We start from the raw sequence: 27,978 nt of genomic DNA on the forward strand, positions 1-27,978 counted from the left end.
ATTAATGTAAAACATGTAAAACTCTATATCAAATCTAATTTGGTTAGAGATAGATCATTTTTTTGGTTTGTCCTTTTACCACAATTTGGAGTCGAGGCTTTTATTTTCTATAAAAGCTCAGCGGAAGTCAGCTGTCATTGGTGGTCATTTAAAGATGGCGGAGTGCTTGGCTGCACGTTTGGCCGCCCAGGAGGAGCAAATTTTGCTCCTCACCAGGGAAATATCCACGCTCCGGGATGGACTGGGTCAAGGTCTAGACGCCGCCGGTCTCGCGGTGGTCTCTCCGGAGCTGGAGAACCTGCGGACGGAGAATGAGAAGCTCAGGTATCGGCTGCTGCACCTCCGGCGGGGTCTTCAGGCGGAGTTGGAGCTGGAGGAGGCGCGGGGCAAGAGGCAACAAGGAGCCAAGTGTGACAAAGCTCCGCAGAAAAATACCACCAAACCTCAGCAGACAAACAACCGAGCTGACAATAACAAGGTAATTATACAGACCGGTGTAGTTTAAATCGTTTTTTTTGTAATATGAGTAAGCTGTGAGCCGTAGTAGTCCTGTGTCGTTATGAGTAGCGGGCCTCTGTCCCGTGAAATGGCAAGCTATGCTACCCCATTTCCAGAAATAGCAACCCTAGTCAAGCCCATGTGTTTGCACTCTTTAAGCGGTGAATAGGCTGATAATGTGGCTTGGCAGAAATCGTGATAAGAGGACATTGCAGGTTTGAAGAAGCACACTCTTTTCTGATTAACAGGTGGCAACTGTGAGTACAAAAACAGGTGATGGGAACAAGAAAGGGAAGAAACACGACAAGGTGCAAGGAGATGGAGGCATGAAAGAGGTGCTGATCACAGGACCTGCAAGTTATCCTGTTCATCCAAACGCTGATACCAAAGTGTGGACAATTTCTTGACTTCGATTGTTTTTATTTTATTTTTTATCTGCTTCAGCTGAGTCCCTGGCCTGAATACATTGCAGAGCGTCTCAGTCTTTATGAGGAACTAAAGAGAGAGAGCGATGCCCTGCAGTCAAAAAAAGCTGCAGACCGTAAGCCCATTACAGTGGAGCTCCCAGATGGGAGAAAGGTGGAGGGCAAAGCTTGGGTCACTACTCCATATCAGCTGGCCTGTAATATCAGGTTAGTACCACTGATTTCATCACTAATAATCAGCTAATAATTGTGTTACTTAATGTGGGTATTTACTAATAATAACAACAGAGAATGTTGCCTCTGTGTTCTTTATGCTTTTTTTCTGCAAATATTCTTAATTCTCATGCTTTATCATAATGAGAGAAACCGCTGACACAGATTTGCATTTGTCTTTCAGTCAGGGTCTTGCTGACAATGCTGTGATTTCTCGGGTAAATGGGGAACTGTGGGATCTGGACAGGCCTCTTGAGCAGGACTGCTCACTTGAGATCTTGCGCTTTGACAATGAGGACGCTCAGGCTGTGAGTACTCTTAAACCTTTAAAGTTGTCAATAATTATTTAATATTGTTTGCAAATACAGAATTTGGCGGGACACAACATAAATGCACTGCAAATCAGTTTCTGAGATCATTCAATGAATTTTATTCTTAAATATTTTCAATATTGTACAAAACAAACTTATGAGGGCATCCATAAACATACACTGAGTTACTGTAACTACTTTTTTTTTTTTTTTCTCACAAGAATGTTAATGTTATTTAATCCCTAGGTGTATTGGCATTCCAGTGCTCACATCCTGGGGGAGGCAATGGAGCGCTTTTATGGGGGTTGTTTATGTTATGGACCTCCCATAGAAAACGGTTTCTACTACGACATGTTCCTGGATGGACAAAAGTGAGCAAGTATTGCCATTAATAGCTCAATATTTCCATACCTATTTTTTTTTTTTTTTTTTTTTGTATTCGAGTTTGAATGTTCTGGTATGGCATTTTGGCATTAATCATGCCAATAATCATCATTATTCATGTGTATGCATTTGAGATTTTTATTATAGACTGGTGGTCCACAGCATCCTCATGTCAGACTTGACTAACCTTGAGTCCCTTAATATAAGGAGCTTGAAATGAAAAGCGGCTAGACTTCTTTGAGTTTCTTGAAGACGTTTCACCTCTCACCTGAGAAGCTGCTTCAGTTCTAAGACCAGTTGGTGGAGAGTTCCAGATTTTAAGCGCTATTGGGAGTTGTCCCTTAAGAGGATTGTTGGCCCAGTATTGATCATGTGCCTAATCACATGAGCCAAGGTGTGGGTCATTATCAGCAGAGGTTGCAGGTGAAACCACTGCGAGACCTTGCCTCACCCTATCATGTGACTTATTGAGATCAATTGACACAAGATGTGAGTGGGCGTCTGGGAAGGGATCTCAAAACTGGATTATAGGTTACAGACGGTTGGTGTCATAAGCCACCCCCTCTGTTCAAGGATGGTTGTTCACAGTGGACATAGATGGCTTCTTTCACTCCTCTTTTACACAATCTGTCTTTGTCCAAAATGAAAACATTGGCATCCTCAAAGGAGTGATCTTTATCCTTCAGATGCAGATGTACAGCTGAGTCTTGTCCTGTTGAGGTGGCTCTTCTTGTTGTGCCATGGGTTTATAGAGTGGCTGTTTGGTTTCTCCAATGTAGAGGTCTGAGCACTCCTTGCTGCACTGCACAGCATATACACTATGTTGTTTAGTATGTGTTTGGGTGTTTTGTCCTTGGGATGAACCTGTTTTTGTCTGAGTGTGTGGCTGTGTCTGAAGTACACTGGGATGTTGTGCTTGGAGAAGATTCTCGTGTGTGTGTGTGTGTGTGTGTGCGTGTGTGTGTGTGTGTGTGTGTGCCTTCATTTTCCCTTCTGGCTTAGAGGAAACGTTTTCTGCCTGGTGTTGCAGGGTCCTGATTACTCAAAGTTTGTGTTCGAGAGGGGGGTTTCTGGTAAACATCAATGCTGCACTCCTCAATGTGCACATCGAGGAGTCCTTTGTATCTTCCCAGATGAACTTAATTTTCCCATCTACTGACTTGATGTGAGCTGTGATGGTTTCTACTTCTTGGGTTTTGATTTTGACCCACATGTCATCCAGATTACTGTGCCAGTTGGCTGTCCCTTTCCCTAGAGTCCTTTTTAATATGTTTGCTGTTTCCAGAGGTGTGTCCAGCATGGAGTTTGGGGACCTGGAATCTTTATGTAAAGCTGTGGTGAAGGAAAAACAGCCCTTTGAGAGACTTGAAGTCAGCAAGGAGACACTACTAAAAATGTTTAAGGTGAGTGAAAGAGGTAAGACTGGTGTCTTCTGCTTAGACTTATATATCTTACTAACCCCAACCGTTTCCATCTTCCAGTACAACAAATTTAAATGCCGCATTCTCAATGAGAAAGTCACCACCCCAACTACTACAGTCTATAGGTAAGATGTTTATTTTTAACTTGAACTGCTGTGTTTTTGAAATGTCCACTGTGTTACTGTTATTATTTTTAAAGTTTTATTTTCTTGTAATGCTAACTGTTGTAAGTCACAATTCTTTGATAGATGTGGACCCTTGATTGACCTGTGCAGAGGTCCACATGTCAGACATACAGGCAAGATCAAGGCCATGAAGATCTACAAGGTATTTCCAACTCCATATTTTTGTTCTTGGACTCTAGTAGAGATCTTTGCATGCTTCACAGTTAAAAATAAGATCTGAGATTGTCTGAGATCAACCAAGCCTTTCCCTTCAAGTCCGTTTTCATCTAATTCACAGTTTTGTAAAGAACAGAAGGTTTTAACAGCAAAATCTTTATGCCCAAGATGACTATAGCAAGAATACACCCTCTACAGCATCACACTGGTGCTGTGTTCCAGATACCTTGGAACTGGGATGTCAGAACTTGTTAGCGGATTCCAGAAAAAAGCGAGGAAAATCAAGATTTGTTTTGGTTCTTAGTAAGGTAGAGCAATGCAGCACTATGCTGCTGCACATTCGTAGATGGAACCCGATCAATGCTCTGGGTAAGTCGCAAATAAATAACAGTGACGGTATAGATTAAGTTTTACTACCCTTTATGGGCAGTCCTGCCATCTTGGCTTGATAGCTCTGGGCTGCTGAGTCTGCTCTGACTTTCTGAGTAGGAAATTGGACTTGAGAGGGTGCTTTAGAATCAAATTCCAACTGGGAATATAGAATGCACTATTTAGGTGCAAAGTAGGAAAAAAATCCTGTCTGACACCAAAGATTTGGAGGGATTACTTGTATGCAAACTGTAGGGATTTTTCAAAATGTTGTCATAGGCTTAAGCACCTAACAAACTGAGTCAAAAAGCATTTTTAATTCTGTCATCAGAACTCTTCCACCTACTGGGAGGGACGCTCTGACATGGAGACTCTGCAGAGGCTCTATGGGATATCCTTCCCAGACTCAAAGATGTTGAAGGAATGGGAACGTTTTCAGGAGGAGGCCAAGAACAGAGACCATCGCAAGATTGGAAAAGTGAGTCATTGTAGGCAGTAGTGTTTTAGCATGCCTAGTTGACTCAGGCCTAAAACCAAATCCTAAACCCAGTACTAAGTGCAATTTAATTTGTAATTATGTAATGTGATGGCAAACAGATCCACTTTCAGGTTTTTGTAGAAGTTTTTCTTCACTAGTTTGTTTCGGTGGTTCTATAGACATGTCAAAACACTGAAACAAACCTGGACCAACACTACAAGCATTAACTGTGAACATGCACACAAGAAATGGGAAATGAAATGCATTTATTTGAGAGGTTGAAGAGGAGTTCTCTTGTTATGTAATCCAGCAAGCAGAACTCATTGCCAAACCGATTTCTCAGCTTCTCTATATTTTCAGTGCCATACAAGACTGATCGAATGTGAGGTTTCTCACTTGAAAACCAGATCGCCTGTTGCTGCTATGTACCAGCTGAGGGCACTGTGTTTCCTCACATTGGCACATTCAGAACAAGTGTGAGTGAGTCATCAGAGCGCCCCAGGTGGTTACCCAGCATGGGAGACACAGACGGCAACACCCCAATCAGCACTTATTACAACGCAGTTTCCATATTAAACACAAGCTATAAGGCTGTCAAAGCCAGTTGGAGGGAGGCGGCAAAAGTGACATGTTGTGTTTAAAGACGGTGTTCGGTGGTATTTTTCTAATTTGACACCCCCCCCCCCCCCCCCCCCCCTTTTCTTTTTTTATTTTTATAGTTCAGCATGGACCCAGTACATTTTAAATCTCTTACTACAGTCTATTCTTGTAATGCAGTAGCTGGTCTTAATGTGTTAATTTAACAAAACTCTTCAAATATGTTTTGGCACACATAGAGATGAGGGTGTGTATCTGTGTGTGTTTTTTCATAAGAAACCATTCCTTTAATCCTTTGCATGATTTGAATTTCAAATTGGTCTGTAATTGGGGTCTTTCTAGAAGTAAGTGCCAAGAAACTGAAATCTCACAGCCTCTTTTCAAAGGAAAGTGCAAAGTTTATTGTCATTAATACAATATTTATTCAATTGGATTTAACAGTGCTTACCATAGTGATTAAATTGTGTCTTAAGTCTTTTTGATAAAAGTTTATTCTGTTCTCTTGTTAGGTTGTGGGCAGTCATTCACTGACAGATGGTCTGCTGTGCATGGAGTTTATTCCTGGCTGTACCTGCAGATAATGATGATATGAAATCATTTTTATAATTGTCTGCTTCACAGGACCAAGAGCTCTTCTTCTTCCATGATCTCAGCCCAGGCAGTTGTTTCTTCATGCCACGGGGAGCTTACATCTACCACACACTGACAGAATTCATCAGGGTAGGAGATACAGCCAAATGCTTATTTTATCTCCAATATCTTTATCATTTTGAGAAAATGTTATAGGAACATTCAGATAATATTAACTATATTAACTAATATTATTACAAGCTCAGTAGATGTGAAGCAGTGTTTAAGGTCAATGCTTGGATCATTACTGTTTGTGTATAATTGTATGCCTCAGATCCAGAGTATTCATATATACATTGTTTTCATATTACACTGTGTCGACTTTTAGGATCATTTGTCTCAGTAAAGTTTTGGTTGGAAGGACTTTACTGAACCACAGAAACCCTTACAATCATTTTACAGTCCATGACGACTGTGCTTTGCATTTTCAGAGTAGCAATCGTGATTGCCTTCTCAATGGCTTGCAGACCACTCGCTGTGACTTTTCCAATCACAGAAGCTCAAAAATAAGTAGCGTAACTGTTAGGTCTGCACTTTGCAGGCCCCACTGGTTTAGAGACTTATTCCCATGAACAAAGCAAGACAGAGCTCGATCCATTTTAACTTGCAAGGGGAGCAGATTGGACCAGGGTCTTGGAGCTGCAAGCTCCTCACCTGGTCCCAGACAACTCCAAAGAGCCAGCCTCCCCTGCAGCCTTTTATTAACTCTGTGGTCACACAAACATCTCATTAATCATGCAACAGATAAAACACTCACATGTGAACATGTGTCATGTGTGTCTGCAAAAGAGAACATCTGATGTGTGTCTATGAGCATGTGATGTGATCGGTGATATGTGTATGTGTGTCTGTGTAGGAAACAGAAGTCAGCATTCATGCTAAAGATCTAATCGTCCTGTTAACGATCTAATCATCTTGCACAATGACAATCATATTTATCCACAATTCTCTAACAGTAACACCAAGTGAAAAGCTTTGTTCAGCTTTGTTCATCAATACCTCAGAGCTTCAGAAAACTTTGGTTGGACCCTGACAGTGCGTAATCTGAAATGTGGCCTGGTCCTTATGAAGGCCCTTTTACCTAAATATAGGTCAAACTGAATGGTACATAAACTCTTTAATTCTGAACATTTTGGGAAGATGTGTGAAATGCAAATAAAAATAGAATACAGTCTTTTGCAAGCCCGTATTGTATTCACAATATATCATTGACGACATATCCAATTGTTAAATTGAGACCTCCTTACTATTTCATGAAAAATATTTGCTCAATTTAAATTTAAGCAACAAGTGTCAAAAGGTGGGAAAACAAAGTGGTCAAAAAAAGAGCTGGGTGAATATTTTGCAACTAGTTAACTGACAACAGTAAGAGAATCTTGGAGCAACAGAGTTCCTCAGAAGTAAACAATTTCAAAATGATTTTCTCCAACAACAAATTGCAAAGACTTTGAGTATCTAATCTGCAGCGCATAATATCAGAAGATTGAGTCTGTTAGTCTGGAGACTTTTCTGTATGCAAGGGACTGAGGCATGTTGATACCATCAAATTCAAAATGAGACAGTATTTTTTTTTTTTTTGAAAGTGGTACGTTTTCTCAGTTTCTACATTGTACTACCATACAGATAGTTGGGTTTTGTTTAAATTTTACACAGCTTCCCAACATTTTGGAATTGGGGTTGTACATTTAGTTGAAGATAATAGCTGTATCCAGTCCTCTCTGCACATGTTGTCAAAGTAGGAAAATTAATAGTACTTTTGAAGCTGCAGATTCTCTACATTTGGAAGTTCTCAAAAGGTCTTTAAAGTTCAGTCTTCAGATTTCAGCGTAACTTCAACTGCTCAGACAAGTTCACTGACTCTACAGGAACTTGTCTCCGTGGTGTATTTGGAAAGACATGCTAACATCTTGAAGACTTTCGCAGCACACACCCCCAAACCAAGCCATGCCAAGACAAACTCATACATTGCACAGACAGGGTGTAAGATCATTATCACATCACTTATAGCTGTTAAAACTGCAGAGAAAATTATACCAGCATGCTATGCATTTCCCTTTCCAAGATCTCACCAAAACATTTAATAGTCAGAAGTTACTTTGCAGGGAACCCAGCTCATGACTGAAGTGTCATGAGTATTTCAGTACATGCACTCATTTATTTCCAGGTTTTGAAATTCTCCATTTTCTGGTAAATAATACTAGGAAAGCTGAGTGAGCAAGCATTTTCTTTTTCAGCAACTTCCTTTTTGGTATTCACAGTTTTGCACATTGACAGAAATTCTTCCAGTTAGTGTCTTTGTACTGTTGGCTGCTAAACAGCTCAACAGCCTGTTAAATGTTTTGCTTAATGGCAACAAATGGATAAATACAGCCCACACAATGTGATTTCCATTGTTGCAGCTTAAGGTTGCATGCCAGAAGTCATGATTCAGTTGAGTACCTGTGCAGCCTAAATGGTGTGTTTAGCCAATGTGGTTTGTTGTTTTTCTAGGATGAGTACTGGAGAAGAGGCTTTCAGGAAGTAGCCTCCCCCAACATTTATAACAGCAAACTGTGGGAGACATCTGGCCACTGGCAGCACTACAGCGAAAATATGTTCTCCTTCTCCGTGGAAGATGACATATTTGCTCTGAAGCCAATGAACTGCCCCGGGCACTGGTAAATGTAGAGCTCTCAGGAAAGAAATACTGTTTTTTTTTTTTTGTTGTTTTTTTTGTTTTTTTTGTTTTCCTTCTCAATTTGTATATCAAAATCGCACACATTACTTCATACATATAAGTAATTTAATTTGGTTTTCCTGCAGTCTGATGTTCAGCCACAGGCCTCGCTCATGGCGAGAGCTTCCGCTGAGGCTGGCAGATTTTGGGGTCCTACACAGAAACGAGTTGTCAGGAACACTAACCGGGCTGACCAGAGTGCGCCGTTTCCAGCAAGATGACGCTCACATTTTCTGCACAATGGATCAGGTCACAACATCAGTAGTTTTTAACATTTCTGTGGGATGTTTTTTGCTTCTAACAAGATGTGAAAAACATCTTTTAAAAACACGTACCTGCTTATTATGAGTCATTTCCTAAATGCTGAGTCATATGTGTATATGTTTTTTTTCAAACAGATCGAGTCAGAGATGAAGGGCTGTCTGGACTTCCTCCGCTGTGTTTACGATGTATTTGGATTCTCATTCCAGCTTCACCTCTCCACTCGCCCAGACAAGTATTTGGGTGACATTGCTGTGTGGAATCAAGCTGAGAAGGTAAACTGTGTCATGAGTCACAGTTTAAGTAGTTAATCGTGTGAAAAAGGGAAATCCAACTACTGAATTATAAATCTAAAGGGATAGCAGAGATTTAAGCAAATAAAAGCTCATGTTGACACAGAACTACTGTGGATGATAGTATCGGTCTCCTGCCATGTAATTATGCAGTAGTAGTGTCAAATCTGTGAAGTTTCATGATTGTCTGTGGGTGGTGTGTTGTCAAAAAAAGAATTACTCATTTTCTTGGCTTGATTCCTTCGGGTGTCCAGCTATAAATTGCATAAGAGCACCAATTAAAACTGAACTCTATACCCAAGTATGGACTTTACTGTAGTTCTACTTGGCGTGATTTACAGTAATTGCCTTGTATTGTTTAAAGTACATGCTAACCTCTACCTCATACTTGACAGCAATTGGAAAACAGCCTGAATGAGTTTGGAGAGCCATGGAGACTGAACCCTGGTGACGGTGCTTTTTATGGACCCAAGGTTCTGAATGAATCTTTTTATTTCATTTTTTTAAAACTCCTTCCAAACACTGGCTCAGTTTGAATCTCCTTCTGTGGTCTGGAAAGAAGTATAATTCTTTCTGTGTTATTGCAGATTGACATTAAGATCAAAGATGCTATTGGACGTTACCACCAGTGTGCAACCATTCAGCTGGACTTCCAGCTGCCCATCCGCTTCAATCTGACCTTTGTGGGGTGAGTCACCTAATAAAAATATTGACACACTGCTGAGTCTGTGTGCTTTACAGCGCCAAGGATTACGCATTAAGCCCCTCCTGGATAAGATGTCTCAGCCTGTGCTGCTCTATGCAAATCTGAACTCATTGTGCAGGTGGCAGGCTATAGACTCACAGGGAACTTCAATTAATATACACACCATGGGGAAAATTATACACGTGCTGTGCAGCAATAGACAGCAGGCAGTGCATGGATAAATGGTGTTTATAGTTGTATAGACGTCTGTGTCAGAAAAGTATTGTCTCTGGAAAGACAATGGGAAGGTATGAGAATGATTGCAGGGTTAATAATAAAAGAGTGCTTGACATTAAAACCAGTTTGAGCTGCTAAGTCAGTGTGTATATAACAATACATCAAAATGTTTTTATTCAACCATATTTAACATAAGTGTTTTTATTTTTGTTTCTTTTGCTACAATTACAGAAAAGATGGGGATGACAAATCCAGACCAGTCATCATCCATCGTGCCATTTTAGGCTCAGTGGAAAGGATGATTGCCATTCTGACAGAGAACTATGCAGGGAAATGGTAATGTGTTGTTTTGGTTACTTTTGTATTCAACACCCATTATTTTTGGTACTTTCTGTCACAATAGTGGATGCTCATATTAAACAAGGTTAAAATTTTAAATGGCAGTCCTGGTGAGCCAGCAGTTCAGTCTTCAAGCATTCAGTTGTCCTGTGGTGATCCCAGGCACACATCTGGCTGTAAGACCAGAAGCCCCACCTACCTGATGTTCAAACCAGCTATTTGTGAGATTGGGCCAATCTGGAGAGAGCTGTCTAAAAAGGAGGCAAAGGAGCTAAAACTGCTTATTTCAGGCAAATGATGATCATGAAGCCCAATTTTAGTTATGCAAAGCTATTTTACTAGAGTTCAAAATAGAGATGGCAATAAGCACAATGGGCCTACTAAAACTACTAACATACAGTGCTATTATGACCCACTGCTTTGATCTTTCTTTTATTTAGAAATATGTTTTGGTCTTTATAATTATTGTAGGCATCTTGGCTTACTATAAAATTCTACCTGTATTGTCACTAACAGCTCTCCAACTATGGCATGATTTTTACCTCCTCAGATCATGATTTTAGCTCCTTTTTGTTGAGGAAACAGATCATGTCATGTTTCTATCGTTCACTATGTGAAAGTTGTAATACCCATGTTTCACCCTCCACCAGGCCTCTGTGGCTCTCTCCACGTCAGGTGATGTTAGTGCCTGTCAACCCATCCTGTGAGGATTACGCAAAGAAGGTATGACTTCCCCATTGTGGCCTTAGTCTCTGATTATTTCTTTCTTGTAATGCAGTAGTTAATGACAATAAGTATGGAAAGTTCTTGAAATGTACTGAACATTAACAAATACAATTTCTACATGTCAGGTGTGTAAGCAGTTTACAGAAGCTGGTTTTATGGCAGATGCTGATCTGGACTCCAGCTGCCTTCTAAACAAGAAAATCCGCAATGCTCAGCTGGCACAGTATAACTTCATTCTTGGTGAGGAAAAATAAAACCCCCAAGTTAGATCATTAAGTAACAAACTGTACAAAGGTGTGGTCTATAACGGGTAAATGAGGATGCTTGTACATTTGTAGTGAGTGAAAACGATGTGTCCATAGTTTAACACGGTACAAAGTAAATTAAATTCTCCACAGTTCTTTGGATTTAGGCTGTGTCAGTGTCTTCTGTCTCTTCATGTTTTCCCAAACTGAATCACTAATGTTGGTTCTGAGCCCTGTGGGGGCCAGGCCATCTGCTGCAGGACTCATTGTTCTTCTGGTCAGGAAAAGTGGTTCTTTGTCAGAATGCTTGAGGTCATAGTCTTGCTTCAGAATGAATTTGTGATGATCAGATCCTGCTTAATGGATAAGAATAAAATGCCTGAAACTTTACTGTTCAAGTGCTAGAGACTTATGTGAGGGAGGTGCAGGGCATGTATGAGCACAGTGAGACCTTGGTGAGGTGTGCAGTAAGAGTACGACAGATGTGTTTAAGATTGAGTGTGGGATTACATCAGGGATCAGCTCTGAGGCCCTTCTTGTTGTTATTGGTGATGGACATTTTATCAAATGAGGTCAGGCAGGAGTTTGACCTTTGTAACAGTAAAGATGCAAGGAAAGTAGAGGTAGTGAAGGGGGATGTGTTTAAATATCTGGGGTCAACTATTCAAAGCAATGGACAATACATAATACAAGTGAAGAAGAAAGTGCTGGCAGAGTTGAGGGAGTCGAGGGTCAGGGGTGATTTGTGGAAGGATATGTTTACAAGATGTTAGTGAGAGCTGCCATTTTGTGTGGTTTGGAGATGGTGGCCCAAAAAAAAAAAAGATAGGAAGCTAAGCTGGAGGCAGTCGAGTCAAGATTTCAAGTGGGAGTGACCAGGATGGACAAGATTAGAAATGTGTACAACAAAGGAACAGCTCAAATTGAACGGTTTGGAAAGAAAGTTAAAGATTGAAGGTTAAGATGATTTGGACATTCTCAGAGGAGGGATAGTGGATACATTATCAAAGGGTGTTTGAATATGGAGCTAACAGGAAGGAGAAAAGAGGTGTGTCACAGAAGATTTTTGGATGTAGTGAAGGAAGAGAATAAGTGAAAATCTGTCAAAGTCATCAAAATAAACATTCTTAATTGATTGATTAGAAGCCAAACAGACCTCCAAGCTGGTTAACCACCAACAGCTGACAAATTCAGCACGCAAAGTGGGAGTGTGTGGTGAAACTTGGCCCGTGTAAAGTTGTTGTTGTCTTGTGTCTTGGCAGTGGTTGGAGAGAAGGAGAAGATGACTAACAGTGTCAATGTGCGCACAAGGGACAACAAAGTCCACGGAGAACTACCGGTGTCCGAGGTGATGGCACGCCTGACCCTGCTCAAACAGTCTCGCTGTCAAAATGCAGAAGAGGAGTTCTGATCTAGGCACAGCTTGGATTTTAATACTTCAAACATGAAACGGCAACAAGGGACACAAGATGGTTTTTGGGAAAGTGCAGACAAAATAAACTGATACTCTGTAAGTGGATGTAATGACTGGGCCTGCACAACTACTCTGCAGTGCTCTTGTGATCGTCAGTGAACGGGGGAAAACTGTAGGTAGCGTGGGTTTGAAATTATGTCAAGGTAATCTAAGTGTATCTCAAGAAAAGTTACTCAATAACTTAAGGAAACGACGTGAAGACATGAAAGTTGTGTGAATTTTACACTAATCTATTTTCACCAAGATCTGCCTGGAAATTCAGGAATAATAATAAAAAAATTCTCCAAATGTGGGTGCTTTGTTTCTTTATTTTCACAACAGAAGATGTTAATCTTTAAGTAGTTTGATATCATGACAAACTACAATAGGTTTATTTTGTAGAGACAGTCTTCACATTTTTGTTAATTTTCTTTTACTTTTTTTAATGCTTCATCAGTTTATTTGTTCCAAAGTAATAACTATTGATCATGCTGTTGCTTTGGAATGAAGCCTGTAGATTAATAGGTGGCAATAATGGGAATTCCAGCTGTTATTGTGTAATAAGCAAGACTGAGCCAGCTCCTCATACAGCATGTAATAACAAATCAGGAACATACCAGTGTCAGGTGGTAAAATTTATTTTACCCATGGTTTTCCTCACTGTTTTCTAACAACTCACAGCATGCAGAACAATGTGATAGACTCGCCAGAAAGGTGATTTCCATAAAAAGTTAAGAATTTATAAAACAGAACGGACCAAAATGTTGCTAAAACATGCACCAGGGGTAGCAAGATGAAGACGGGAAAGGTTTTTGCTGCATCAATCTTAATGGGAAAGGTTCAAACTTTTATTATAGCACATTTCTGTTTAGCTTTAGTTCTATTCTAGTTTTACACTAAGGTCACAAGATCAGTTAGTTTTGAAGATTACTGTAACTATTTCAAGGCTTGTTTTTATTTTATCGGTATGATGCAGTAACAAGGTTGAAGTTAAAATGGCTGGATTTCTTTATAGATTATGATATAAATGTGATGTTTAATAATATTTTATGTTTTTAATGTTTGTTTTATACGTTTGGTAACAGGACTGCAAATCGGTCCTAGTATTTGTATTTTCTTAGAAAAGGATGCTAGCAGTGTAATTCCAGAGACTTTTGAATAATAAAATGTAGATGTATAGATAAAGGCAGCAAACCCTGAAATTAATTTGTCTGCTTTTGGTAATATACATAACAGGGTCACTTTAATTGGACACATTGACACAGTTCAAAGAGGACTGACCTTTTTCAAATTCTTTTTCAAGATTTTCAAATTCATGGGTTGGCAGAAAATGTCCTGCATTTATGGAATGGCATTAATACACAATGTATTTTGTCATGGGTAAAGGATTAAACTAATGCAGTCCTCTATCAAACACCATATATATGAAATTTAATATGATTTCCGTTGCATGTTCACAGCTTTAACTAAATAACCAAAGAACCTGATAATAGTTTTGCTTTTTGCTTTTTTCTTTTTTTTTTTTACATTAAAGTGGCTCTTCTTCTTCTTCTTCTTCTTCTTAGTCTTTTTTTCCCCTATTGCCTAACCTTTAATTTGTATTAGAATGACCTCAAACGAAAAATATTTTCAGATCTTATTTGGGGTTTTATTTTAGTGATTTTTGTTAATTTAAAACAAAGAAAGAAAACAAAACAAAAACTGCTCTATCTCCGTGCTTGAAACTATCAGAGGACTATTAGCACTCCAGTTTCCTACATGACGTGAATGCAGCTCTCTTTAGCTCTGCGGTAACAATGGCTAGTGTCTGTCAGATTTGGAGACCGGACAGAGGACGGTGCCTTAAAAGCTACGGAATTATCGCTGTATTGTTTATGGAGCTTATGTTACAGTGTGTTAACGGTATGCTTACAATAATACACTTATAGATCTCGCTTTGGTCGTTACCTTTCCCCAACTGAATTAGCATGAGGTGGTTAGCTAGCAAGTTAGCATAACACTGGTTTATTTAGCTAGGTAGCAATGAAAACATTGGCTGTAGTGAGCAACACGGATTCAACATTTATTTTACAAAAACACCTTTTGTTAATTGTGTCGTATGCAAGTTAAGCTATGACAATTAACAGTTCATTGTTTATGCTAATTTGTAGCATGACAGAACATGTCAGCGAGTAGCTTCTGTGTAGTAGCTTCCTAAAATTATTGTAAAGCAATAATTAGCACGTTTTATTAAAAGAAAAACCAGTGTCTCTAGCTGCTTACGCGTGTTTAGACTTCTAATTTCTGTTCAACCATATATGACCTGTCCGCTTTGTTGTCAGGTTCCCTGAGCACAACTAATGTTGAGACCCACTACACAAGAGATGGACCTTTCATCACTAGCCCGGTGGTCCCCGATGCAGCCTCAGGTAAATATCAAAATTAAACATACTGACTGTAACGTTATTTATTTAACTGTTTTTTTTATTAATAATGAATTTATATATTGTGTGGTTTTTAGTTTACTGTTTGTAAACTAAAAAACAGATTGACTAAGGGCCGCATTCACAACGGTTACTATTAGAGTTTCCTGAACTCCAAATTTAAATCTTTGAGTGTGAGTTTTTGAATAGTAGTCCAAAATGAAGCTAGAAAAACAAGTCCTCGCTTGGTTCAAATAGAAATTGAGGATTCATTTGTATAAAGAAGTTATGTGACAAGATGTGACTTGTACATCAAGAGGACGTTCTGTTTAATATTTTTTATAGCACTTAACAACAAAGAAATGCGGCTCTATTAAGCAGTAAGCAAGCTCAGTTTTCCATTAATAACCTGTTAACCAGGACTTTCAGTTCATGCCTCATGAATTGAACTCAAACCCCTTTCTTTAGAGGGATGAAGGCTGTTCTAGGGCAAAAAGCATGGCACACCTGTCACAGGTTGATGCTGGATTATTTGAAATGTATTTTAAAGGTAACATTTTCTTAAAGATATTGGTAAGATTTCATTGTAGCACTGCTGCTATTGATTTTGCTCATACATCAGGATTATTTATCAATTCCCTAATTCAGTCTTATTTGTAAGGGGAGGAAAGGGTAGACCTAGACACTTTTTAGCATCTATACAACATTATTATTTCTGAGTCTGAACACAGGATGGAAACAGCATGAGACTTGGGGGTGCTGAGTTGTGCTGTAACATAGCAGCACTGATTAAAAAAAAACAAAAAAAAAAACAACCAAGCTTGGAGAAATACAATTGCGATGGACTTGACATATTTGAAGTTGGTTATTTCCCATGCTTGAGCATCACTATAAATTTGTATTTCCTGTATGTAATGAGATTGTAAACTGCAGGTTTTTACATATATTTAAGAATGTCCATGTTATCTGGGAACCTGAATAAAATGCAGTGCAAAATCAGAGTAATACTGCCTACTTCAGACACAATTAATTTCCATTGTCTAAGTATTGCATGTTTTTTTTTTCTTTGTTAACCTGCATATCATTAAGTAAAGTCTTGATCTCAACCAGAATTTGTTAAGTTAATTGCTTTTCAACAACAGCAGCAACAGTTTTCCTTTACTGCCCAGCATGCAGCTATAATGTAGCAATCAAGACTAAATAGCTTTGCTCAAGGACTCTTTAATGGCCTGCCCTCTTTGAAAGCGGAGTATTTTTAATTTTGCCGCCACAGTCTGTTATCACAAGTCACAGCCTGTTGCCACCACCAGCAGCCAGATTTAATGAAAGCCTGCTTACTTTGCACAAAATATTTATTATTCATGCTTGAAAATGTCTTAAAATAGATAATGCAACTTTGTGGTGGACTTTTTGTAGTGTTTCCTGCAGATGAAGACACATCCAAATGTCCTAGTGGGGGTTTGTGTCACCGCCTGCCAGCTCATTGCATTCAATGCGATTACCATCTCAAGTGCACATATGGCAAACCAACTTTATTTACCTGTAGACCCAAAAAAGGCGTTCACTGCATAGTGAGTAATATTGTCAAATATTCTTGTCTGTAGTAATTCTGTACCATCTTTATCTGTTTGTTAAGAGGGTTAGTAAGGCTTCAATTTGGGAATTGCTGTGTAGTGAAATTTATTTTCTTCTTTGTATTTACAGGGAGAGTCTGGACAGCAGCAAACCAATTTTTCTCTCAATATCACCTGTCAGTTCTGTTGGCAGCTGGACCCTTCCCAGTATCGCTGCACAAACTCCACCAATTGTATGACAGTCTCTTGCCCACGCAAGCGCTACAATGCCACCTGTGATGTCTTAGATCATGTACATTGCTTAGGTATGATCAAGGATCCACTATAAAGCCTAATTAGGTTCTAAAGTCGTCAGTTAAAGTCATGCAGTCTAGAGCAGCAACTGTTTTGTCCACAGCATGAAGTTAAACTGGTTTTCATTCATGGTTGCTATTAAAGGAAAACTCCTATTCAGTCAGGACAATGTTAGTCAAAGTATGATTGTTATTTCATCTGCAGTAGAGCTATGTTTGGGTTTTGTCTAGAGAGCCCTTATGGTTGCTTGGCCATTTTTGGAAACCGCACAGGCAGGTAGAGCAGCAGAGCAGGACCTCTTCACAGAATAAACCATCTGTGACAGCAGACATTTAAGTCAGAAACACCATAAAGTGAAGAAGCTGTGGTTGGGGTGGGTTGCAAAGCTACTTGCAGACACAGCAGCATTTGTATGCAGGCTGAAGCTGCTTAAATAGGATAGCCCCATATGCGAATTATCAGCAGGATGGAAACACATCAGCGGATGTGAGCTGGCATTAAGATCAGCTGATTGGCGAGGATTTATTTAAATTTCCACATGACATTTTTGATGTAATGTTTGTTGTATTTTCAGTCAGCTTGTTTAAATTTTGCTTGTTTGTGCATGAAAGCATTCACTATGTCTTCACTTCTTTTTAGGTAAAAGACGTTTTCCAAAACGTTTATTTTGTAACTGGACTGGTGGATACAAATGGTCAACAGCATTAGCACTCAGGTAAAACTGACAGTAATATTAAAACCATTACAACAAGCTTAAACAATGGAAATGTAAAGACACGTTATTGATTAGGATATGTGATGAAACTTATTTTTTTTCTGGTTCCTTCCATAGCATTACACTTGGTGGTTTTGGAGCGGACCGGTTTTACCTGGGCCAGTGGAGAGAGGGTCTGGGCAAACTGTTCAGCTTTGGAGGCCTAGGCATTTGGACTTTGATTGACGTCCTTCTAATAGGGGTTGGTTATGTAGGACCCGTTGACGGTTCTCTCTATATCTGAAGCAAAGCCCTGGGGACATGGCTGGCTTTGCTCTTCACACTGCTTCACTCTCAAAGGACTGAAGAGCTGAGATGCTGTGTTCTTAGCACATTTGGCTGGCTAAGCTCGCTGTGTAACACATCTTCATCCCATCTGCTAACAAGCAGGAAGTGTTTTCTTCATCACACAAATGATGATTCTACCCACACAACCATCAGATTGATCCCAATCATTCTGCGTCCATGTCCTGTTGAGATTGCGCAGATGGTGCTGTGCAGGAGTATAAGGAACCGGTAATTACCTCTGTCCAGTTTCTTTGACTTAACTAGTGGTTAGGCTCTGTCTTGCTGATAGGTACCTGTGGTTTCCTGTGGAGCAACGCTTTTCCATTGGAGTTGTGCATTGCTTCTCTCTTATTGCAAGTTAAATGCCTTAATAGGGGTCAAATGGTAACCATGGCCATGCAGAATTTTATAGTGTCACCACACAAAGGACAAATTGAAAGGTGATATTTATATCCTGAAAGTATGAATGTGCAGAAGGGATTTAAGGCGTTTTTTTTTTTTTTATTGATTGTCATTTCAGTGGACAACCTGAACAGTTATTTCAGCATGTACTTTATTTCTTCACCTACATTCATTCAGCAGTGCAGGTCACACCTGTAAGAACACTCTCCAAACAGGGGTACATTTTATTTTATAAAAGTTCATATGTTTAATAAATGAAAGCTACTATAGTCTCACAACAGCATTGGGTAGTAAACCACAAGGAAGTAGTGTAACTGTCTCTTCCTGCAGCATGTAGTTGGATTTCAGTTGCAGAACAGATAACAATCGGTGTATGATTGTGTTTGTGATAAATATTGAAACGCTTGAAATGTGCTGCAATAGCAAACTCGGCTCCTTGTGATTTCCGTGTTGGAGATATCCTCTGCATTTAAGTGGCAATTTTCTGTGAAATCGTCATCATCCTTTACAGAAGTCTGTGTACTAACACTGTAAAATCTTTTAATTCACCCACATTATGTAAATATGTTTTATGTGTCAATTTAAGTTGGTTTTTTTTTCCTCTGTAAGGGCACTGTAAATTTTGTTTTTTAGTTAAGAAAATAAAATTGTGAAATATTTGTTTATCAAATGTACACAGCACTGCTAACCAATTCACTGTGCATGTGTGTTTTTTAAATGTATTTATAGTGTATGGTAACACCAGAGAATTTTGAAAGGAAAAATAAGAGGTGAATATTGTCAGTTGAAAGGCCACACAAATATACTGACATACTCAGTTGATTACAGCAGAACTACAATTACTTGAACAGGACAGTTTCTTTATATCTATATATATATAATTAAAAAGTGAAAGGTGCCAGTAACCTTCATTACCCACAGGTTTGTGACACCAGGAGGGTAATGCAGTGGCCAGGCAATGTTCCCCTTTTAATAAAATATCATTAAAGAGCCCATAAACAAGGCACTGAATAGCTGCAGGGGACTGTAGCTAAAATGTTTATCCAGAGGGTAATGGTTAGTTTAGTTAATGCATTAGGCTGTAATTCTAAAATTGATATAAATATATATGCAACCACGTTACATAACAAGGTTTGAAAAAAAATGAAAGAAAGGGGAAAAAAACCCAAACATTTCCTTTCTAGCAGGTTCTTGGGCTTTGATACGACTTTTCCAATTGGTTGCTTTGCTGAGCGTTGTAAATTTACTCCACCCTAATTCTAGTTCCCCAGTTTTTACTCCACCCACTCGTAGTCACTACAGCTCCCTCCCACAGACTGATGTAAGTGTTTGTCATCTTCTCTGAGTTGAGGAGGAGACGTCTAGTGATTATTTCTTCTTGGAGAGCTGTAATTTAAACACCAACCAGAGGCTTTTCAACTCTGCATCCATAATATACTCTTGATAATATTTGTTCCTACTGACTGCTCCAGCCTTACCTCAGTTTGAATCATGCTGTACTGTTACATACTCACATTAATGGATTTATCTGGACTGTGAACTTGATGGGTACAATTAGTCAGTGGGTTTAGCATAGATAGGTAATGGTGTAAATGTGTGCAATATGACTACATGACTATATGGTATAGGCTTTTAAAACCATGTAAAATAACTAGCAATGCAATGATGGAGTAATTCAGCAGTATACTGCTTAATTCACAGTGGTGTTACATAAAGTTATACAATACTTAATACATATGAAAAGCTGTGAAGTTTTATTCTTTAACAAATGTACTCTCCACATCCTTCTAATTCTCTCAAGTCCTAAATAAATAGCGTAATGACCTTACTAAATAATTTTATTCATATGTAACTGCACACTGCCCAATTACAAATAATGGCCCCTGTGATAGTTGGTTTTTCTATTATCTGTCTTTATCCTATTTGGTGTAAGTATGAAACTCTCCCTAATGGTTATTATAGAGAATCATCATATGAGAATAATAGTTTAATCTTGTGGTACTTTTCTCAAACAGTCATTATTCTCACTGCTAACATTAACAGTTACATGGAGTTGAGCCAAAATATTATCTGTTTAAGGCAGACAGTATCACGACTTCCTAATTTTGAATTGCTAATCATGCAAAGAGAACAAAAGTTTATTCATCCCTCTCTTACGCAACCCCACTTAGTCACATTGCATCTCTGAATTTTAGAGCATAGTCCCTGAACCTCTGCATCAGAACTATTGGAAACCGCCTGAGGACAAGGCACAAATTACATTGCTCATAAAAAGTAATACCCACCATTGTATCTTTTCATTTGGCTTTGCAACAACATGGGATCACAATGGAGTAATTAGTTTTATACAAATGAGCAGAGATGATTTATCTGTGCAAAAGGGAAAACAAAGCTCTGAAATATCTGAATTGAGGACAAACAATTGGTTTTGGCCTCCTTTGTTCTGATATTTTACTATTGTGGTAGGAAGTTGTTTTTGTAGTCATTGAGTGGCTAGCAATTTTCAAATACATAAAATCTGTATGTAAAATGCAGAAAAGGAACATCTGCAGGAAAAATGTAACTGTATAAGGAAAGCAACATGGACATGCTTCTCCATAGCAGACCCTGAAAGGCTTGTAAAAGAATGTTTACATAAACTGAGCAAACAGACAAAATCAGGGGGGGGGGGGGGGGGGGGGGGGGGGGGGGACCATGCTGCAGTGTACAAAGAAGACAGATGTGATATTCCCCAGCAGACAACACCAATCACCAAGCCAAATTTAGACAGGAATGTACTAAAACAATGATCCTGTCCAATAGTCACTTCAGAATCCAAACCTCTAATTAAGATGCTGCGGAAAGACTCGAGAACAGCCGTTCACTTGCAGTCGCTGTGCGACCTGACAGAGTTAAGTGTATGAATGGTATGTGTATGAAAGGTTGTCTTAATCTAAATTCAATGGATAGTTTGCATATTACCATAGCAAGATGCAATAAATGATCAGTAGTCTAGTAAGTACATGTTGCATTTTTTAAAATAATCCCCCCATGTTTCCTTTTCTCAGATGGTTTGTTATATATCCATCCAATGATAAAGTCATAGGATCAAATAATCCAAAAAATGTCATCATCCTCCCATCTGTGCAATTCATTTAAAAAACAAAAAAAACCCAACAACTTGAATGAGCCAATTTTGCTTTCCAAGTTTGGAATAGCTTCTACACTCTGGGCACAGTAACAACATCTCACTTAATCCTGCTCACATATTGAAGTCAAAAATAAGATTGGTCATTTCAAATGAACACGACTAAAAGTAATGTCACAAAAAGAACTCAGGCAGAGTGCATATTTAGTGATTTATTTGTACAATAGGAATTGCAGTGTACAAATACCCCATCTCAGATGTAAAGGCAAGAACATAAGAGCATCTATTCTGGCCGACCTGAAAATCCCTCAAACCTCATTGTGGGCTTAGACTGATGAAAACATGGCAAGGAGAAGTAAAACTTAAAAAAAAAAAAAAAAAAAAAAAAAATAAGCAGCAACAATCAAGCAGCTAACTGCTGAACATGTATAGGGATAAGGAGAACCTTTCCAACCAAGTGTACCAAAAATAAAAATAAAACAAATTTACAAAAATAATGTCCAATTTGAACATTCCAATCTTCGTGGCAGTGGAGCAATTATGGCCTCAGTTTAAGTAGTTTGTAAAAATGGAACTCACATTAGACAGACACAGAAAAGGCATATGGCGATATCTCTATCAAGTCCATGTGCCTGTGAGACTTACACATTTATACGCCATCCACAAACAAGATCTTTTTTTTTCCTTTTTTAAACACATACAAGAGGACAAGACAATCCCCCCCCCCCCCCCCAACTTAAAAAAAAAAAAAAAAAAGAAAAAAGTAAAAGAAAAAGAAAAAAAGTAAAAGAAAAAGAAAAAAAGTAAAAGAAAAAAAAAAATTGAATCCTTTCCCCCAGGTTACCCCAAGTAGAACAAGCTCTCATACAATGGAGGTGGCATGGTTCATGTCAGTGGTGTATTCAAAGTTCTCTCTCAAAACAATATTAATTTACATTCACTCAAATTTCCATTAGTAAATCACTAATGTTACCATGGTAACTCAAAATGTTGTATAAAAATATAACAAAGACTCAAAACTGATGCACTAAAAAAAAAAATTATATATCTACACAGTCTGAAATGTGGGGTGGGGCTTGAGCAACATGGCCAAGAACTGTTTAAACTTCCAATATCTCATTTTATTTCTGGGGGGGTCAGCGAATACATAATGAGGCTCCACATATCAAGTCTGAGTAGCAGCAGTCTTTCCCCTCTCAATCGCCACACAGTGAAAGCCACGAGTTCCATCAGGACCCCTTGGCAGCCTCATTACTCCTGGCGGCAGGCCATCAGCATTCTGGATCTTTCTACCCAGCATCGGGCTGCCGACAGGGCTGCTTTCCTGTGATGCCACCTGCTTCCGCCGCTGAACCCACGGGCTCCCTGAAGGTGTGAGGCTACTGTCTGAGGAGTAATCTGCCCAACGACGTCCAGACTCAGGGCTCAGTCTACCCTCAACAGCTAAGGGAGACTTGTGGGAATGAGGAGATTTGCGCTGAGAACACGGGCTAGCACGAGGGCTAGACCAGGGGCTGTTACGTGGGGACATACTTGGACTCAGGTGATTATTCTGGAAGCTAATGCCTGCAGTGGTGGGGCTGAGCTTGTTGCACGACTGGGATTTTCTAGCCAATCTGGGAGATGTAGGGGTGCTCTCTGTCTCCGAAGAGCTGCAAGCAGAGTCGTCCCCATGATACTGAAGCTCTCGTACCCGGCTGTTTAGAGAGCGGCTTTTCCGCATCCCTCCTTCCTCACGAGGTCGTTCTTTTGGTACCTTCTTTTTAGGCGGCTTGGTGCCAATCAGAACCACTTTCAACCCCAGTAAACTGGGTCCTCCGTTCTCACTCCCTGCAGCTTCGTTGGCTTTAACAGCAGCCTCCACCTCCTCAAACTCCACAATGGCACATTCTTCAGTGCCCAGCTGAGCGTAGCGACCACTCAGCCTCTTCAGGTCAGCCGGCAGGTCCTTTCCAGGTTTCAAGACTCTAACAGAGGCAATGGCACCGTATGTTCCAAATGCTTTCAGTAACAGCTTCATCAGCTGCTCCTGTTGAGTGGCTCCTCCTTCAGCACTTCCATTATCCTTAGTGAGAGCAGCCAGCTCTGGCCACCTCTGCAAATCACTTAATAGTAGCATGCGGCTGGGCAGTGACTCACTGGGAAAGACTGGTACTGCGGATTTACGTCGCACCTTACGCCCCTCATCATTCAGCTCAAGGATCTTTGAGTGTCTCAGAGCATAAGCAGTGGTTCTCCAGTCACGAGTTAAGTGTTTCACCTGGGGAAAAAAACAAACAAACAACCAACATCTTTGTTACAGTCATATACCCAGTGACCATCGGGTCACAATTTCAGTGAAACTACCTTTAATTATGAGTTATTAAGCTTCAGTAAAAATGGCCACGCTAACTTCAGTCTGTCACCAAGATAGACTAAGAATGTTTCACAGCTTCTTGTTAATCATACTTCCTAAATCTCTAATTATACCCATTAATTTAAGCCAAAAATTCTGACTTTACTATATTGCCCAAACTTATGTTTTAGCTCAGTGATTCTGAGCTCATGGTTGAATCAGATTAAATCAGCAAGTGCTCATCCCTTACTATAGTCAGTTTGCCATATAGTACATTCCAAACGTGTAGTGACTAGTACTCTGTTAAAGTATCTCACTATGCCTTAAACTGGTCTACAGCTGTCACTACCCAAGTACTGTACATTGCTTGATACTGCACCGAAGGAAAAATTAAACTGACTAGAGTAAGGAGTATGATGTTCTTTATCGTCTACCACATGTACTGTTGCACAGGTGTATACTTATTACATTAAAAAAAAAACCCAAAACAATGTCAATATGATCCTCTCAGGTACAAGTTTTGGATGTCATCAGGACAGTCCCACCCACCTGCTGTTCAAACTGTTTGCAAGAAGCAACCAGTCATGACAGTTTGCTTTTTCAGAACAGAGCCTGCACCAAGTGCAAGGCAAATAATTATTTTGAAGTGTAGCACTATTCTGTTTGAGTCTAAAAATATTGACCTGGAAAGATTTTTATTCATCAAATTCAGAATTTTTTTTTTTTTTTTTAGAAAATGCACATCAGTATTTTTCTTCTGGCCAATGTAATCTGTCAAGAGTTTATTCTATACAGAGATATTGAGTAGAGGGTAATAAATGTGTGAATGATCATGAATACAATCTAGGTTTAATCTGTGCAGACAGATCTAAAAAAAAAAAAAAAGCCAACACATCTGAATTGAGCTGAAATTAGCACAAGCTGTTGTGAATTAACGTGAGAATATCACCAAACAGCAACAGCTAGTCATGCTGACACTAGAAGCAGCCAGTCATTGTTATTCAGCTCTCACAAGCGTCTGTCACTAGGAGATAAAAATGACTTTCATCTTTAGCCATATTTCAATTCTAAGACTACCTTTTCTCTCAGCATTACTTAAAAGTTAATTTATTCATTGTGGTCAACTATAAATCACAATGTGCAACGCAACACACACTGGCTAATCTATAGTAATACAAGACATAATTCTGAGTCTCTAGTATAAAATTTAGTATGTGATGTGTATGTTTTAGCCAGCAGCAGAAGAGCGTGTGTACTTTCCCACCTTAGTTTGATGTGTACTGAAATGAGACATTGCCGTGTTTCTAGACTACCTCAAAATTTTGCCACCGTTACCTTTTTGAAGGACGTGAGCAACTTGACGCTAACAAACCCGAGTTTGTTACGTCTGACATGTTTAAGCAGGAAGGCATCATGCTCCAAGTTTTCATCAGACAGGTAGTACTCAATCTGAGTAACCAACTTCTGGATAAGCTCTGGATCCGGGGGCTGCCAGCTCTCCTCCTCCAGTTCTCCTCCGCTGGTCCCGGCACCACTGTGTGTGGGAAGATAACGTGCATCATGGCCAGAGAACCTTTTTTAGTGCGTTACCGAAATAGCAGAATGTTTCATATCCTCAACCACCAACATTACAACTGTTACACATTTTACTTTCATTAATACAATAAGCCAGAGGCTTACAAGTTTTTGGCAGTAATACAATCTTATCCTGTCATTTCTCCAAACAACATGCTGGCATGAGAAGCGTTTGACCGTTTGCTTCCCTCCTTCCTGATTTTTCTTTCAGCAGTTGACAAGCTGCGTCTCTAGCCACAGTCACCATGCCTCAGTGCCAGACCTTTACACCAGTGTCCCACCAGTCCTGAAACTGCCAAGACCTCTCCATCTGAAGGCCAGAGACACAGGCTCTCCCTCCCACATAGAATATGGTGGTTCACCACATCAACTTCACACAGTTTACAAAAACTGGTATCAACAGTGCATAACTGAAGCTTTGAGGCATAATTTGACAGCAGCCTGACAGCTGCCGTAAAGCTGCACAGTCAGGTAGCCTTACAGATTAGAGTGAGGGTCTGAATGAAATTTTGTGGATGACTCATCACCTCCTCCAGCCTCCTCCCTCACACACCCTCGCTCAGCAGCTTTCCAGCCCACTGACCATACAGCTGGCACGAGCCCACATCTTCCCCAGGATGTCAGATAAAGCACGACAAGAATTTAGAAGAGAATACCTTCCTGCATTCCTCAAATAATAGGACGAGAGGCACGAGCAAAGACAACGCAAGAGATTATTCGATAGTTATACATTTATTTTCAAGTCACTCTACACAAGTTCTCTGGAGGAATGCAGGAGGAATATTAGACTAACAAACCAACAGCTTACATTTAACACGTCCTAAAAACGATTCCTAGACCTTAACCACTTAAAATACCAGCTGTGTGAAAAACGTGCTGTAAAGCAATAGCTTGCAGGCGTTACCGAGCCCTTTGTCACACAGGTCACACCTCAGTAGCTCCAAGTAAACAAATGCTTGGTATGAAGAAAGAGATTTATTTTCCCCTTTGGCCTTTCTACCACTGACTCACTCTTTGTGCATGTAGTTCAAGTAGGGACCTTATAGGCCAGAGGATAAAAATAGCAGGCCATGACGCAGGGGAATTAGATTAAAGTGAAGGTGCCATCCTTTATCTCTCCGTCTCAGGTGTCTAGCTTTATAGCTATGATGCTGCCTACTGGTGGTTAAACACTTCCAACCCAAAAGACAATAATAATAAATAATAATATCCCTCACCCGTGTCTGTGAGGATTTACACTCCCAATTGTAAGCATCTATTTTCATCTACTGCACTCGTTGCCGGGTTTTGTTGTGCCTGTGATGCACCTGTTGGAATTTGTGACATTTCTACAATAGCCTTTCATGTGAGTGGCATTCTTATACTGAAACAAAACAGTCCAACTGTGCCAAAGCTGCTCCCGTGCTGTAATCATCAGCTTAAGAATAAAATTCAGAGCACAAAGACACTCGTGGGGTTCCAGTAAGAACTAACACAGTCACTTGTTTTACTTCCAACCTTGCTGAACTTCCTTGGAGGGAATTGAACAACTAAACTAACAGGTTTCACATTAACGTGTAGGATAGGATTTAGTTAGTTTGAGTTTTCACAGCACTAGGCATTACGGTAATTAACTTAAAGTAGCAAATAACACAAACCTCGATTTGTCATGTCTTCCGATTTCGTCCTCGCTACAGCTACCTCCGAGGAAGTCAGCATTATTGGATGTCACTTCCTCGGGTTCCTCGTCCTCAGCCGCTTGAATGGCCACTGTTATCGTCACCGTCCCCATCTCCTGCGAGAGCTGGTCCACGGTAATTACCTCATCGATGCCCTGCTCCGCCGACGCATCCGAGGCGCATTCCGTTGAGTTCACACTGGGTACCCCCACGGACCCGCTCATATTCTTCGAATAAGTAAAGGTGGTTTCACCCGGTCCCTTCACGTCCACGATTTTAGCAGCAGCAGCAGCGCCTCTCTGGAAGCTTTTAATCTTACCCGACTCGAAGGCACAGACAGGATACTGGGCGCCCAAAGCTGCACGTCGCCTTTTCGGGCACAGGTGATGGCGGAGAAGGACCCAGGGGGCTCCGAAGACGCGCTCCACGGCTCGCCAGAGACCCCCTATCCAAATCAGACCCGACGAAGGTCCCTTAGGAGCAGCGGGGCTTGTAGCAGCCAGCGAGACGCAGTCTGGACCTGGTGAGACCGACGGTCTGGAGCCTCCTTGTGCTTCTGCTTCTGCTGCTGCTTTTACTTCCTCATATGTAAGAGGCTCTCTGCTTTTGAAACGAGCTCTGGGATTGGGCCGCTGTAGCGTCTCTTCGCACTCATTCCCAACCCACAAGCAAAAGCTGACACAAAGCCAAGAAGGAGGCAAGAGAAAGGAGAGGCAACGCATGAAGGCGTTCACCAAAGCGTACATGTTTTGATTTTTAGTTTCCCCCCCAGAGTGTTGCCTAAGTCTGCGAAAACGCGAACGTCCCGGCCACATGTCTCTAAGTAGGGGAGCAAATTCACGTGTTTCTAATTGGAAAATTGGCGTGCCAAGGACGAACCCCTCCGCTAACGCTGCTAATTGGATAATAGGGTTTTAGCGTGTAGTGGCAAGCAGGAGGCAAGTTTT

At 40.1% G+C, this 27,978-nt stretch overlaps 3 protein-coding genes across 3 annotated transcripts; 2 read left to right on the forward strand and 1 right to left on the reverse strand.

Moving 5' to 3' along the window:
• Positions 1 to 153: 153 nt before the first annotated feature.
• Positions 154 to 12,922, forward strand: tars3 (threonyl-tRNA synthetase 3). The gene is made up of 19 exons (XM_085362209.1): positions 154 to 478; positions 747 to 833; positions 943 to 1,130; positions 1,321 to 1,444; positions 1,694 to 1,818; positions 3,117 to 3,234; positions 3,313 to 3,377; positions 3,501 to 3,579; positions 4,294 to 4,440; positions 5,659 to 5,757; positions 8,158 to 8,324; positions 8,470 to 8,632; positions 8,782 to 8,919; positions 9,333 to 9,410; positions 9,525 to 9,625; positions 10,091 to 10,195; positions 10,849 to 10,921; positions 11,050 to 11,164; positions 12,432 to 12,922. Exons 1-19 carry the CDS (start codon positions 155 to 157, stop codon positions 12,578 to 12,580), a joined length of 2,445 nt encoding a protein of 814 aa, XP_085218335.1. The 5' UTR covers position 154; the 3' UTR covers positions 12,581 to 12,922.
• Positions 12,923 to 14,407: 1,485 nt separating this feature from the next.
• tm2d3 (TM2 domain containing 3) lies at positions 14,408 to 18,883 on the forward strand. The gene is made up of 6 exons (XM_085352112.1): positions 14,408 to 14,524; positions 14,944 to 15,030; positions 16,441 to 16,595; positions 16,729 to 16,903; positions 17,532 to 17,607; positions 17,725 to 18,883. The coding sequence occupies exons 1-6, from the start codon at positions 14,419 to 14,421 to the stop codon at positions 17,888 to 17,890; spliced, it is 765 nt and encodes a 254-aa protein (XP_085208238.1). The 5' UTR covers positions 14,408 to 14,418; the 3' UTR covers positions 17,891 to 18,883.
• A 3,655-nt stretch (positions 18,884 to 22,538) lies between these two features.
• larp6a (La ribonucleoprotein 6, translational regulator a) lies at positions 22,539 to 27,846 on the reverse strand. The gene is made up of 3 exons (XM_085352124.1): positions 27,011 to 27,846; positions 25,134 to 25,332; positions 22,539 to 23,723 (listed from the first exon to the last, which is right to left on the reverse strand). The coding sequence occupies exons 1-3, from the start codon at positions 27,844 to 27,846 to the stop codon at positions 22,629 to 22,631; spliced, it is 2,130 nt and encodes a 709-aa protein (XP_085208250.1). The 3' UTR covers positions 22,539 to 22,628.
• Positions 27,847 to 27,978: the final 132 nt, after the last annotated feature.

The sequence above is a fragment of the Diplotaxodon limnothrissa genome, linkage group LG1, assembly GCF_057381915.1.
Source record: "Diplotaxodon limnothrissa isolate DT_005_m linkage group LG1, D_limnothrissa_male_GT1.1, whole genome shotgun sequence".
NCBI classification, from domain to species: domain Eukaryota; kingdom Metazoa; phylum Chordata; class Actinopteri; order Cichliformes; family Cichlidae; genus Diplotaxodon; species Diplotaxodon limnothrissa.